The sequence below is a fragment of the Staurois parvus genome, unplaced genomic scaffold (assembly GCF_062004578.1).
Source record: "Staurois parvus isolate SC_StPar_1 unplaced genomic scaffold, SC_StPar_1.0 ptg000635l, whole genome shotgun sequence".
Taxonomy (NCBI): domain Eukaryota; kingdom Metazoa; phylum Chordata; class Amphibia; order Anura; family Ranidae; genus Staurois; species Staurois parvus.
Window position 1 is genome coordinate 5,207,261 of NW_028318431.1, and position 15,136 is coordinate 5,222,396.

The window sequence follows — 15,136 nt, forward strand, 5'->3', positions numbered from 1 at the left end:
AACAATTCTGTGTCCCTCAGTAACAATTCTGTGTCCCTGAGTAACAATTCTGTGTCCCTCAGTAACAATTCTGTGTCCCTCAGTAACAATTCTGTGTCTGTCCCTGAGTAACAATTCTGTGTCCCTAAGTAACATTTCTGTGGCCCTAAGTAACGGTTCTGTGGCCCTCAGTAACAAATCTGTGTCCCTCAGTAACAATTCTGTGTCTGTCCCTAAGTAACAATTCTGTGGCACTAAGTAACGTTTCTGTGGCCCTAAGTAACGTTTCTGTGGCCCTAAGTAACGATTCTGTAGCCCTAAGTAACGTTTCTGTGGCCCTAAGTAACGTTTCTGTGGCCCTAAGTAACGTTTCTGTGGCCTTAAGTAACGGTTCTGTGTCCCTCAGTAACAATTCTGTATCCCTCAGTAACAATTCTGTGTCTGTCCCTGAGTAACAATTCTGTGTCCCTCAGTAACAATTCTGTGTCCCTGAGTAACAATTCTGTGTCCCTCAGTAACAATTCTGTGTCCCTCAGTAACAATTCTGTGTCCCTCAGTAACAATTCTGTGTCTGTCCCTGAGTAACAATTCTGTGTCCCTAAGTAACGTTTCTGTGGCCCTAAGTAACGGTTCTGTGGCCCTCAGTAACAAATCTGTGTCCCTCAGTAACAATTCTGTGTCTGTCCCTAAGTAACAATTCTGTGGCACTAAGTAACGTTTCTGTGGCCCTAAGTAACGTTTCTGTGGCCCTAAGTAACGATTCTGTGGCCCTAAGTAACGTTTCTGTAGCCCTAAGTAACGTTTCTGTGGCCCTAAGTAACGTTTCTGTGGCCCTAAGTAACGGTTCTGTGTCCCTCAGTAACAATTCTGTATCCCTCAGTAACAATTCTGTGTCTGTCCCTGAGTAACAATTCTGTGTCCCTCAGTAACAATTCTGTGTCTGTCCCTGAGTAACAATTCTGTGTCCCTAAGTAACGTTTCTGTGGCCCTAAGTAACGGTTCTGTGGCCCTCAGTAACAAATCTGTGTCCCTCAGTAACAATTCTGTGTCTGTCCCTAAGTAACAATTCTGTGGCCCTAAGTAACGTTTCTGTGGCCCTAAGTAATGTTTCTGTGGCCCTAAGTAACAGTTCTGTGGCCCTCAGTAACAATTCTGTGTCCCTCAGTAACAATTCTGTGTCTGTCTCTGAGTAACAATTCTGTGTCCCTAAGTAACGTTTCTGTGGCCCTAAGTAACGGTTCTGTGGCCCTCAGTAACAAATCTGTGTCCCTCAGTAACAATTCTGTGTCTGTCCCTAAGTAACAATTCTGTGGCCCTAAGTAACGTTTCTGTGGCCCTAAGTAACGATTCTGTGGCCCTAAGTAATGATTCTGTGGCCCTAAGTAACGTTTCTGTAGCCCTAAGTAACGTTTCTGTGGCCCTAAGTAACGTTTCTGTGGCCCTAAGTAACGTTTCTGTGGCCCTAAGTAACAGTTCTGTGGCCCTCAGTAACAATTCTGTGTCCCTCAGTAACAATTCTGTGTCTGTCCCTGAGTAACAATTCTGTGTCCCTAAGTAACGTTTCTGTGGCCCTAAGTAACGGTTCTGTGGCCCTCAGTAACAAATCTGTGTCCCTCAGTAACAATTCTGTGTCTGTCCCTAAGTAACAATTCTGTGGCCCTAAGTAACGTTTCTGTGGCCCTAAGTAACGTTTCTGTGGCCCTAAGTAACGATTCTGTGGCCCTAAGTAAAGTTTCTGTGTCCCTAAGTAACGTTTCTGTGTCCCTAAGTAACGTTTCTGTGTCCCTAAGTAAAGTTTCTGTGGCCCTAAGTAACGTTTCTGTGTCCCTAAGTAACGTTTCTGTGGCCCTAAGTAACGTTTCTGTGTCCCTAACTAACGTTTCTGTGTCCCTAAGTAACGTTTCTGTGTCCCTAACTAACGTTTCTCTGTCCCTAAGTAACGTTTCTCTGTCCCTAACTCTCTCCCTGAATACAGCCAGGTCTGCCTCTGTTGAATGACTGGAGGCAAATGGAGAATTCTAAAATGGCCGCCATTTATAGCTCGACCATTACACAGTGCTGGCTGGCTGGCTGCTGATTGGCTAATGCGATCACATGTCATGAATGAATGCATTATGGGTCAGCGCGCCTTGTCTGCGCGCCTTCCCAGACATCCCCGCTCCGTCGCCGCACATGTCGCCGCCATTTTAGGAAAAATTTCGATTCGCACATCGAAATTTTCCTAATATTCGAAGGGAATTCCACTTCGCCAAGTTCGATTCGCTCATCTCTAGTCATAATGTCCAAGTATCAAAGTTCTAATGTTTTCAAACAAATGGAAAAAATGGAATAACATTTTAGGTAAAAGGAGCCTTAACTAAGACAATGTTTTTTTTAAGTCAGTTCAGGATTAAGATGGGTCCAGAGCAAAGCAATTTATTTAGGAGTAATTCCATGTTCTGGGTAAAAAAAATTAGAACCACAATCAACGTGAATAAATCATTAAACTTACTTTTATTAATTTTTCACTTGAATTTTATTTAAACCCCTAAATATGAGTGTAACATGTAAAGTTGAATTTCAGCTAAAACTTAACTAGTCTTAAAGGAGAAGTACAGCCAAAGTTATTTTGGCTGTACTTCTCCTGTGGATCACATGACTACAGTTCGTTCTGGACTCCTGTGACCCCTTTTCAGCTGACAGTAGGTTGAAGGCTGCTGTCAGCTGACGTCATTCAGCCAGTCCAGGCTGGGAAAAGATCCCGACTTTAAAGCCGGGATCCACCCCAGGGTCTGGATCAGAACTTGGCTTAGACCTCTCAGTGAGCCGCTGAGATCCCGAGCCAGCTGCTCCCTCCACAGCCCAGCATTCCAGTGAGCACAGTGGGAAGCAGCGCAGACAGCGGTGACTGACGGTCACCCCTCTCTGCTCAGAGTGGCTGTGAGAACTCACCATCAGCGGTCATGCGGCAAGTGAGAGATGCAGCATCGGACCAATGCTGCATCCACCCAGGTAAGCATAATTGGGGATAAGAAAAGCCCATACTTTCTCTTTTAAGAAAGCTCTCTCCCTCCTTCTAACACCTATACTTACTAAACTACCTCACCGACCTGATAGCCAAATACCACCCAACCCATAATCTTCGCTCCTCACAAGACCTCCTACTTTCTAGCTCCCTGGTCTCCACCTCTCACGCCCAACTGCAGGACTTCTCCGGGACTTCCCCCATCCTCTGGAACTCACTACCCCAATCCATCAGGCTGTCACCTACCCTCCTCACCTTTAGGCGCACCCTGAAAACCCATCTCTTCACAGGGAAACCTACCCCACCCTCACCTAATTGCCGATCTTCTCCACTCCTCCTACCACTCCATCCCCCACAGCCACTTCCTCCTGTGCCACTATTCCCTCCCTCCTAGACTGTAAGCTCGAAAGAGCAGGGCCCTTGAACCCCTCGTGTATTGTTTGTTGCTGTATTGTGTCATGTTCTGTCCCCCACTATAATGTACAGCGCTGAGCAAACCTTTTGTGGCACTATATAAATACTGTATAATAATAATAGCTAAAATAAAAAAAGATGTATATACAGTACTTATCTTTTTTCAGCCTGCTCTGATCTGGTTAAGTGATCTGGCTCCCCTGTGTTAGCCAGCAGTGGCTGCAGAGGAGAGGAGGGACCGCCAACAGCAGGTGCACCAGGGGAGCCTATTGGTGATATCATCATTCCCAGCTTTCACAGCCATTGTCAGAAAGCGCTCTCCATTCCCCTGCAGCTGCCGCCGAAGTACACAGGACATTACATGACCAGACCAGAGTGGGCTGAGAGGAGCCAAGTCTATGCATCTGTTTTTACACAGAATAGTAAGCATAGCTAATAAAAACCAGAAAGTGCTGTGCTATCCCTTTAAGAACTCGATAGACAAAATATCATATGTATATGTGTAAATCAGTGCAAAACATTTAATAAATCAAAATAACATAAATATATCTTTATACATTAACATGTCCACTTATATTGTAAATAAATGTATCATGAAATTCATAATGTGTGCAAACTGTTGCCAAAGAAAAATGTGACCAGTGTAAAGTTCATGGTAAACTTCCATAAGTATTCATTAGTGTAAAATGTCCACTTTCAGAGATCCAGCGAGCCAAGTGTAAGAACCCCCTGTGTCAGTTTCCTCCACCACCATAGATAACCTACATCTTACTAAAAATTGAGACCTCTTCGTTATAGGAGGTCTCATGCGCTGCCCCAAATAATAGTTAAAGACAAAATTCAAATCCACACCAAACTCTTCAACAATTGGTTCCACAGCATCAAATCATAAGTGGCAACATTAAAGGAAAAGGAAACCTCCACATAGTATTATACAGCAAAAGAGTTTTATTAAAAGTGTATATACTCACAAGAACAATCAATAAACAGACAATAATGAATAAGCGTCACAGCCTGGGGTCACACTTGGAGACCATCTGGATATAGACACAAGCAGGTCACTCTGGCAAACGGCACAAGTTCATCTAAGGTGCAGGGTCTAACCACTAATCGGTATTCAGCAGAGCTCCTGATGTTGGAGATGGGTTTTGATGCGAGTCACTACCAGGCTGCGGTCCTTAGGAGGTGAGCAAGCCAGGGTCCAGTAGTGGTTATAGCAGATTGAGATCAAGCAGAAGCGTAGTTGATGGACAAGTCAAAGGTCCGTAACATATGGTTGGACATTGGGATCAAGCAGAAGCGTAGTTGAGGGACAAGTCAAAGGTCCGTAACGTATGGTTGGACATTGGGATCAAGTAGAAGCATAGTTGAGGAACAAGCCAAGATTGGTAACGAATAGTAGTAAAGATAAGGACTGTAGCAGGAGAGACAAGAGCAAGATATTGTCTGGAGAAGACCACAATAATCTGACAAACAGGAAGTGCAAAGGCATGGCTTAAATAGGAAGTTCATTGGAGGAACAAGGAATTCAAACTTCACCAGAAACAATGCAGAAGGCAGGACTGTCTAATGGATCAGACAGGGTGCTGTCTAGCATCTCAGGTGGCTCAACAAGAACAGCTACTGCTGGAAGCAGCCGAGGCCATGGGTTCAGAACCCGGTCCTGACAATAAGATTGTGCGATCTGCTGGTGTGCTCGATGATATCAGATCATTAGCTGTACCCAATGTATGTCATCAAAACTGACATCATCAGGGGACCAGAACATAGGGTCTGACATTGCTCTCTTCCATTATAAAGACAGGCGGGACCACAGAGAACCAAGTCACTCTTATCATAAGTGCATATATAAGTTTTAAAATAATTTAAACAAACTTGCTGCATCTTCTTTTATTTATTTATTTAGTTAGTCTATATGGTACATACCAAACATTCATTTATGCTCAATTTATTATATAACCTCAAAACACCCTTAAATGACACAAACCATAATATCTAAAATCAGAAAAAGATGAATCACTCTGGGACCCATCTAATTTTAAAATAAAAAAATAATATCTTACATAGTTACATAGTTAGTGCGGCTGAAAAAAGACAAAAGTCCATCTAGTTCAATCATAAAAAAGGAGAAAAAACCCAGCAAAGCATGATCCAATTTGCTCCTGCTGGGGAAAAATATTATTTCCTGATCACCCGAGAGGCAATCGAATATTCCCTAAATCAACTTTACCTATAAATGTTAGTATCTAGTTATATTATGTACAGTGGGGATCGAAAGTTTGGGCACCCCAGCTAAAAATTTGTATTAATGTGCATAAAGAAGCCAAGGAAAGATGGAAAAATCTCCAAAAGGCATCAAATTACAGATTAGACATTCTTATAATATGTTAGCAAAAGTTAGATTTTATTTCCATCATTTACACTTTCAAAATAACAGAAAACAAAAAAATGGCGTCTGCAAATGTTTGGGCACCCTGCAGAATTTATAGCATGCACTGCCCCCTTTGCAAAGCTGAGACCTGCCAGTGTCATGGATTGTTCTCAATCATCGTCTGGGAAGACCAGATGATGTCAATCTCAAAGGTTTTAAATGCCCAGACTCATCTGACCTTGCCCCAACAATCAGCACCATGGGTTCTTCTAAGCAGTTGTCTAGAAAACTGAAACTGAAAATAGTTGACGCTCACAAAGCTGGAGAAGGCTATAAGAAGATAGCAAAGCGTTTTCAGATGTCAATATCCTCTGTTCGGAATGTAATTAAGAAATGGCAGTCATCAGGAACAGTGGAAGTTAAAGCAAGATCTGGAAGACCAAGAAAAATATCAGACAGAACAGCTCGCAGGATTGTGAGAAAAACAATTCAAAACCCACGTTTGACTGCACGATCCCTCCAGAAAGATCTGGCAGACACTGGAGTTGTGGTACACTATTCCACTATAAAGAGATACTTGTACAAATATGGTCTTCATGGAAGAGTCATCAGAAGAAAACCTCTTCTACGTCCTCACCACAAAAATCATCGTTTGAAGTTTGCAAATTAACATATAGACAAGCCTGATGCATTTTGGAAACAAGTTCTGTGGACCGATGAGGTTAAAATTGAACTTTTTGGCCGGAATGAGCAAAGGTACGTTTGGAGAAGAAGGGGCACAGAATTTAATGAAAAGAACCTCTGTCCAACTGTTAAGCATGGGGTTGGATCAATCATGCTTTGGGGTTGTGTTGCAGCCAGTGGCACAGGGAACATCTCACGAGTAGAAGGAAAAATGGATTCAATAAAATTTCAGCTAATTTTGGATGGTAACTTGATGCCATCTGTGAAAAAGCTGAAGTTAAAGAGAGGATGGCTTCTACAAATGGATAATGATCCTAAACACACCTCGAAATCCACGGGGGATTACATCAAGAGGCGTAAACTGAAGGTTTTGCCATGGCCTTCACAATCTCCTGACCTCAACATAATTGAAAATCTATGGATAGACCTTAAAAGAGCAGTGCGTGACAGACAGCCCAGAAATCTCAAAGAACTGGAAGACTTTTGTAAGGAAGAATGGGCAAAGATACCTCAAACAAGAATTGAAAGACTCTTGGCTGGCTACAAAAAGCATTTACAAGCTGTGATACTTGCCAAAGGGGGCAGTACAAGATATAACCTCTGCAGGGTGCCCAAACTTTTGCAGACGCCATTTTTTTGTTTTCTGTTATTTTGAAAGTGTAAATGATGGAAATAAAATCTAACTTTTGTTGAGATATTATAAGAATGTCTAATCTGTAATTTGATGCCTTTTGGAGATTTTTCCATCTTTCCTTGGCTTCTTTATGCACATTAAAACAAATTTGTAGCTGGGGTGCCCAAACTATTGATCCCCACTGTATATCTAGGAAAAAATCCATGCCTTTTTTTAAAGCAATCTACTGAGCTGGCCAGAACCAACTCTTGAGGGAGTCTATTCCACATTTTCACAGCTCTTACTGTGAAAAAACCTTTCCATATTTGGAGATTAAATCTCTTTTCCTCCAAATGTAAAGAGTGCCCCCTTGTCCTCTGTGATGACCTCAGGGTGAATAACTCTACACCGAGTTCACTATATGAACCACTGATGTATTTATACATGTTGATCATAACCCCCCTTAATCTCCTCTTCTCAAGAGAGAATAAATTCAGTTCCTATAATCTTTCCCCACACATGACTAATGTGTAAGGTAATGTCTACAGGCTTGGAAAAATCAGTATGTAAATGGATAGAAAACTGGCTAAAAGATTATATTCAGAGAGTAATGGTTAATGATTCATACTCTGAATGATCTGGGGTCATCAGTGGTGTACCCCAAGGTTCAGTGTTGGGATCCTTACTTTTTCTTATATTTATAAACAATATAGGGTCTGGGATTAAAAATCCCATTTCAGTCTTTGCAGGTGACACCAAGCTGTGCAGTGGAATAACGTCCTTACAGGATGTCTCCAGTTTACAAGCCGACCTCAATGCACTGTTTAATATCTTAATAGAAACATTCTAGGAGACAAATTAAATAAATAATATTGTTTATCAAGCTTCATTTCAAAATTATATATGAGATAAAACATATATAAAAATATCATATATCACTAATATTAATAAAACAATTGATGTCCCACTCTATATTAAACCCAAATGGACTAATAGTTTTCATATTCTAAATTTACTTGGCCTTCATCTTGGAGATTTCCCTTCTAGTATTACTACCCCACCAGTGTGGAGAAAACTTGTCATTCCCTATTATTTTAAGACCTCTCAGATTCTTAGTATGTGCCTAGGCAAAATGTCTAGAGAGGCTATAGACTAAAAGTGAGAGATCTTCTCCCAGCACTTGCTGTCACAATTCAAAAGCCCACACGACTGTGTCATTCAATCACAGTTTCCTGTGAATGAATGAACTACAACTACCATCAGCCATTGCGGCTGATGACTTGTAGTTCTGAATGTACTACGAGGTCACCGATGGAGCAGTCTTGTATTTCATTCATAAGCCACGCAGCTTGTAAACAGTCAGCCCGTATGAAGGTGGGGTGCAGTGCTTTCCAGGCTCCTTAGGGGAAAAAATACATTCGCATTTTTTTTTCTGCAAAAATATGTACATTTATTATTCTGAACTGATCCTTTAAAATGTGCTTGACACTGCATTGTAATTTATCTGTAAACAAAATTACCTAACAGTCAAACTGTCTCTTCCTTGTGCCTTTGCTGCACACATGAGTTATCAATGATTTAATCCTATTTGTGATTGGTTGTTATATTGCTTGACAAGCTCTGAAAAACTCTTATCCTTCTGTGGAAACTTAAAGTATATTCTGAACTTTTTTTTCATTAATTTACTAAAATTTTGTTGCTTATATCGCCAGAATAGAAAATGGTAGGAATCCTGAAATAATTGACTGTAATATAAATATGACAGACTTGGATATATTTTCACCAAAGTTATTTGTGCTAGAGTATTAAACAGGGTGTAATCAATGTGTGAACAGTGAACAGAATAGTGTTAGTGGGGGATTCATGCAAACACACAGCTTTACGCCCTCAGGTAGCATGCACCCCCCCCCCCCCCCTCTCTCTCTCTCTCTCTCTCCCTCTCTCTACTCTCCTTCCCAGTGTTAAATATTATGCACTCAGGGGTGTGGAAATTTTTTAAAAAAACACTTGTCCAAGGACTGAATCAGGGTTCCAATTTACTTGTCCGCCATGACAATCTACATTGTCTTAGAACCCCCAAACATTTTTTTTTAAAACAGAGTCCCTTGAGAATAAATTGTTGGGTTTTGAAATTTTTTATGTAACACAGTATTTACGCAGCAGTTTTTCAAGCACAGTTTTTTTTTTTTTAAATACACTTTTTTGAATTTTAATAAAAAAAACACAATACTAAACCTAATTTTTTAGTAAAATATAAAAGATGGTGTTACGCTGAATAAATAGATAACAAATATGTCACACTTTAAAATTGGGCATACCAGTACAGCGGCAACAAACAATGTATATTTTACTATCCATAGGCAACGCTTTAACCACTTCCCGACCGGCCGTTGTATATAAACGGCCGGACGGTGGCACTGCAGGGTCGGGTGGTCGTCTATAAACGGCCTCCCCGCACCCTGCTTGTGCGCGCTCCCTGGGAGCGCGCAGCACCGCGATCCGGTGCCCGCTGTGTCCTCCGGACACAGTGAAACACCGATCGTCGGACGGGACCTCTGTACGAGGTCCCGATCATGTGATCACTGATTGGCCAATCAGTGATCACATGCAAAGTAGTAAGCAAGATGTCACTTCTGACATCATTGCTTACTATGTGTGAAATCTGTGAATGATCACAGAGGTCACATGGTACAAGGCTATTCACAAAAGCCTTGTACCATGTGACAAGCTGTGACCAATCACAGCTCACTCAGTTCTTCTCAATGAGTGCAAGAATGCACACAGAGAGAAAGAGAAATGATTGCTTTTACATCCTATATGGGTGTAAAAGCAATCAGTGTAAAAAAAAAAAAAAAAAATCTTCATCACCCCTCACAAGTAGTACAGTGTCACCATGGTGACACTGTACTGCTAGGGTGACAGTATGTAAAAAAAAAAATAAATAAATAAAAAATAATAATATAAAAAAATAAAATAAAAATGTAAAAAAAAATGTTTAAAAATTATAATTTTTGCTTATAAACTAATTTGGATTTTTTTTTTTTTACTAAAAAGATAACGGAATAAATTTTGGCTAAGATTTATGATGAAATATTATTTATTTGCAAAATTTTATAAAAAAAACACTTTTTTTCAAATTTTTTGAACATTTCATTTACATAGCAAAAAAAATACAAATCCCAGTGGTGAATAAATACCACCAAAATAAAGCTTTATCTATCTCAAAAAAATGGTAAAAAATTCATTTGGGTACAGTGTTGCATGGCCGCGCAATTGTCATTCAAAGTGTGATAGCGCTAAAAGCTGAAAATTGCCCTGGTCAGGAAGGGGGTAAAAGTGTCCGGTCTGGAAGTGGTTAAAAGCCTTTACAGGTTACCAGCTTAGATGTACAGAGGAGGTCTGGTACTAGAATTACTGCCCATGATCTGACATTCTCGGTGATGCATCACATGTGTGGGCCGATTGCTGTTTGCATGTGTGCAGGACCGACGCATGCGTTTGCCTTTGGGTGCGGGGACGGGGGATGCTTTAAAACATTTTTTTAAATTATTTATTATTTTAACACTGCCTCTTTAATTTTTGTACGTAAACATCCCTTGTGCTAGCAATAGGCAGCGACAGGTACTCTTTATCAAGAGATCTGGGGTCAATAAGACCTAGACAAGATCAGTGTGATCAAATGCTTTCCATTTATAAAAATGGCGCCATTTACATCCGGGGAAATTATATGTGATGTATGCTCATTGCTTCCTGTTTCCAATATCGTAGAGGCGGAACAGAGTGGTTCCCGACTTTGTCCGCCTTTATGATCAGCCGGCGGTAGCGCCGGATGGTCGATTGGGTGTCCTAGTGCGATGCGACAGCTCGTGGAAGGAGATGTCCCCTCCGCTGTTTGTAAAAGCGATCCAGTGGCTAGTTTGCCTCTCGAATCTCTTTTACAAGAGAGTCGACTGTCGGCTCTAATTCCTACAGCTTGCCCACAGCGGGGCTAAACATAAAGAAAAACCTCTTGCCTGGCTCCCAGAACCGCATGTCCCAGGCGTTGGGTTATAGGAATTGCACATACCTGGCACATTTTATAGGCCCTTTTTTTCCTATCTTCTGTTCCAGTATTGCACACCTCTACAATGTGGCCTCTTCTCTCATAGTACTTTTTTTCTGCATGTCTGCTCCTCACTCAGTATCTTTGAGTTTTTCACAGGTACATTTTTTTTAGCACTCTCTTTTTCCATTGCTCTGTACCTCTTCATTACCTTTCCCTAAGCACCCCTATTCTGCTTTTCCGTCCTGCACTCTAAGCCGCTTCTTATCAAAGGTTTCATTGCCTCCACACCATCCCTGAACAGCCCTGCTCTCTCCATCCCCAAAGTAACAGCTCTCCTCTTACCCCATAAATAAAATTGACAGATCATCTGTAAGCACAGGAACATGAAAAAGCTCCAATTCAACACTATATGCGGTGACAGATGTTTTACTGCATGGGACACACAGAAAATAATTGTTTCCTATGTGTTCCATTAACACTGCAACGCAGCCTAGCACTGCGCTGCAGTGTGCTACAGTAAAATGAAGATATGCTGCATTTTATCGCAGCACACTGGACTGAATCGCTCTGCAATGCCAGGCAGCTTAGCATGAAGTGTACATTTTGTGAAGTAGGCCGGGCTGGCACCATATGGTTAGGAATTGAGAGCTGTTCTGTCATGTCAAAGAGGAAGGAAGGAGCGCATTATATTTCTAGTACATTGGCAGCCATTTTTATGTAGTTGCAGTATGTTTACAGAGATGACACATGGGTGAAGGTGCATGTTCTCCAGAGTTGTACTAAGTGTGATTTTTTTCTTCTATTTTGTCTTAACATATGCTTTCATTTCTATTGTCATCTAGGGTGGAACTAATGATAATGAAGTTTTCCAGTCTATTGCATTTTCATTAGAAAAAACAGACCCAAATTTGGCACATGCAGTCCGGAGTATCTACACTTCGCAAAGTGGGTGACACAGTACATATTTACAGTATATAGTTTTAGTGTTTGTCATAAGTGTACTATGGCCATTATTAAATACCTGTATATAAAAAACACAAACTTTTGCGGTAGATGCATGATGACATCTAAATCAAAAAATAATTAATTAAAATAAATTATAATAAATGCTGGTGCTTCTATACAAATAAATATAATCAACAAAAAGAACCTTCAAAGTGATTCAGTAGCGCAATAAAATATATCTGTGCACAAAGATAAACAAATTAGTGACTAAAAAAAGTGAAAAAAACTAAAGTCCATAAAAAGTCTTTTCCACCAAATGAATCTTCCAATTCCCAAAAGATCACCAAGTGCAATAAAACAGCGTTACCCCTTTCGAGTGTGCACTCACCAGATAGCCATGCCTCCCATTCTCATGGGTGGCTAAAATCGCTTTTTGCATGAATCCAAATGGAAAGGAGATCAATCATAAATGGGTATCATAAATAGGTATTAGTGTGCTAACACCCATTTATGATTGATCTCCTTTCCATTTGGATTAACACAAAAAGCGATTTTAGCCACCCATGAGAATGGGAGGCATGGCTATCTGGTGAGTGCACACCCGAAAGGGGGAACACTATTTTATTGCACGTGGTGATCTTTTGGGAATTGGAAGATTCATTTGGTGGAAAAGACGTTTTATGGACTTTTAGTTTTTTCCACATTTTTTTGATTACTAATTTGTTTATCTTTGTGCACATACAGTTGTACTGTTTGTGGTAGAAATGATATTTCTACATGGCAAATAATTTACTAGCAGGTGTAGTAGAGTAATAGAAACCCAACAGTCATGACATGTATGCTGCTGATTCTGTGTAATTGAATCACTAATTGAAAGGGGCATGTTCAAAATAATAGCAGTGTGGAGTTCTATTAGTGAGGTCATTCATTCTTTCAAAAACAGGTGGCAATTATTGCCCTTATTTAAGGAAGGAAGGCAGCAAATGTTGTACATGCTGGTTACAGTGCATTTCTCTCTGAAATTCTGAGGAAAATGGGTCGTTCCAGACATTGTTCAGAAGAACAGCGTATCTTGATTAAAAAGTTGATTGGAGAGGGGAAAACATATAAATAAGTGCAGAAAATGATAGGCTGCTCAGCTAAAACGATCGCAAATGCTTTAAAATGGCAACCAAAACCTGAAAGATGTGGAAGAAAGTGAAAAACACCATTCGAATGGATAGAAGAATAGCCAAAATAGCAAGGACTCAGCCAACAATCAGCTCCAGGAAGTTCAAAGAAGGTCTAAAGTTCCCTGTGAGTACTGTTACAATTAGAAGATGCCTATGTGAAGCCAAGCTATCTGCAAGAAGCCCCCGCAAAGTCTCACTGTTGAAAAAAATACGCGATGAAGAGGTTACAATTTGCCAAAGAGCACATTGACTGGCCTAAAGAGAAATGGCGCAACATTTTGTGGACTGATGAAAGTAAGATTGTTCTTTTTGGGTCTAGTGGCCGGAGACAGTTTGTCAGACGACCCCAAACACTGAATTCAAGCCACAGTACACTGTGAAGACAGTGAAGCATGGTTGCGCAAGCATCATGATATGGGGATGTTTCTCATACTACGGTGTTGGGCCTATTTATCGCATACCAGGGATCATGGATCAGTTTGAATACATCAGAATACTTGAAGAGGTCATGCTGCTTTATGCTGAAGAGGAAATCCCCTTGAAATGGGTGTTCCAACAAGACAACGACCCCAAACACACCAGTAAACGTGCAACATCTTGGTTCCATACCAAGAAAATTGACGTTATGGAGTGGCCAGCCCAATCCTCGGATATTAATCCAATAGAAAACTTGTGGGGTGACATAAAAAATGCAGTTTCTGAGGCAAAACCAAGAAATAGAGAAGAACTGTGGAATGTAGTCCAATCATCCTGGGCTGGAATACCTGTTCACAGGTGCCAGAAGTTGGTTGATTCCATGCAACACAGATGTACAGCAGTTCTCAGAAACAGTGCTTATACAACTAAATATTCATTAAGTGATTCAAAGGAAAGCAAAATCTTCAAACATTTTTCAGTTTATATAGTGAATGTTTGAGTTTGTAAAGAATACAAACACTGCTATTTTTTTTTGAACAGTGTAATATTCACTTTTCTTCAATTTTTTTAGAGGAACAACACAAATTTGATATATTTTTCTTCATGTTTTGATTTGGAATAGAATGTGTAATGTTCCCAATGCATTTGTGTTGTATGGAAATAAAAGCTATTAGAAGGATTTTGAGCTTTATTCACTTTTTTCAACACACTGCTATTATTTTGAACACAACTGTATATATTCCATTGTGCTACTGAATCACTTTGAAGGTTCTTTTTGTTGATTATTATTAAATACCTAGTTATTAATAAAGTGTGTGTAAAGCCAAAAGGGTTTTTTTGTAGTTTTGGGTAGTGTGAAAGGGTTGCATACCCTGTCAGATCCTAATTGCTGTCTGTAGCTCCGCCTCTATTTGTTTTAGTAACTGTCACAGTAACATGAAATGATGGGTAATCCAAAATTCAATAGTTGTCCCCAGAACAGGAGGCGAAAGGAAAATGGGGACACACATCCTGGTGACAACTGTCTAAGATGGGAATTTCCCTCACTGTGGATAGAACTCCTCACATTTCCTGTTGCTTATCCAAGACAGGAAGTGAAGGGAAATCCCCCAGCAGAGGAAATCTCTTCTCTATATCCAAAGTCAAACTATAGCCATCTAGAAAATGCAACATAACACAACAGGTTATACTAGTACTAGTGTTTTTTTTATCTGAAAATGTTACACTTCTGTTAAATGTTTAACTTTTTCTAGCTCCAGTTTCAGGAATTGGCTCCTGTCAAGCCATCTAGCTGCAGAATGGTAATATGGCATCAGTCTGGGGGAGGGTCTCAGAAAAACATGCTCCACCCACTCCCAGTATATGTAAATGTATGTTGCTGTAGATGACAGATGGGGGCATGAAGGGGGTTGCATTGTTCTCACTTACAGGGGCTTCTGCACACATTGGCCACAGGTTTCTCTCTGCAGCTGCCCCGGATGCACTGTCAATA

General features: G+C 40.5%; 1 protein-coding gene across 1 annotated transcript in view; it reads left to right on the forward strand.

The window, feature by feature from the left end:
- Window positions 1-15,136, forward strand: part of LOC149449199 (uncharacterized) — a 109,335-nt gene that overhangs the window by 32,651 nt on the left and 61,548 nt on the right. Inside the window, exon 8 of the mRNA XM_089693692.1 lies at window positions 11,953-12,055. Coding sequence (XP_089549818.1) covers window positions 11,953-12,055 — 103 coding nt within the window. The remainder of the gene's footprint in view (window positions 1-11,952; window positions 12,056-15,136) is intronic.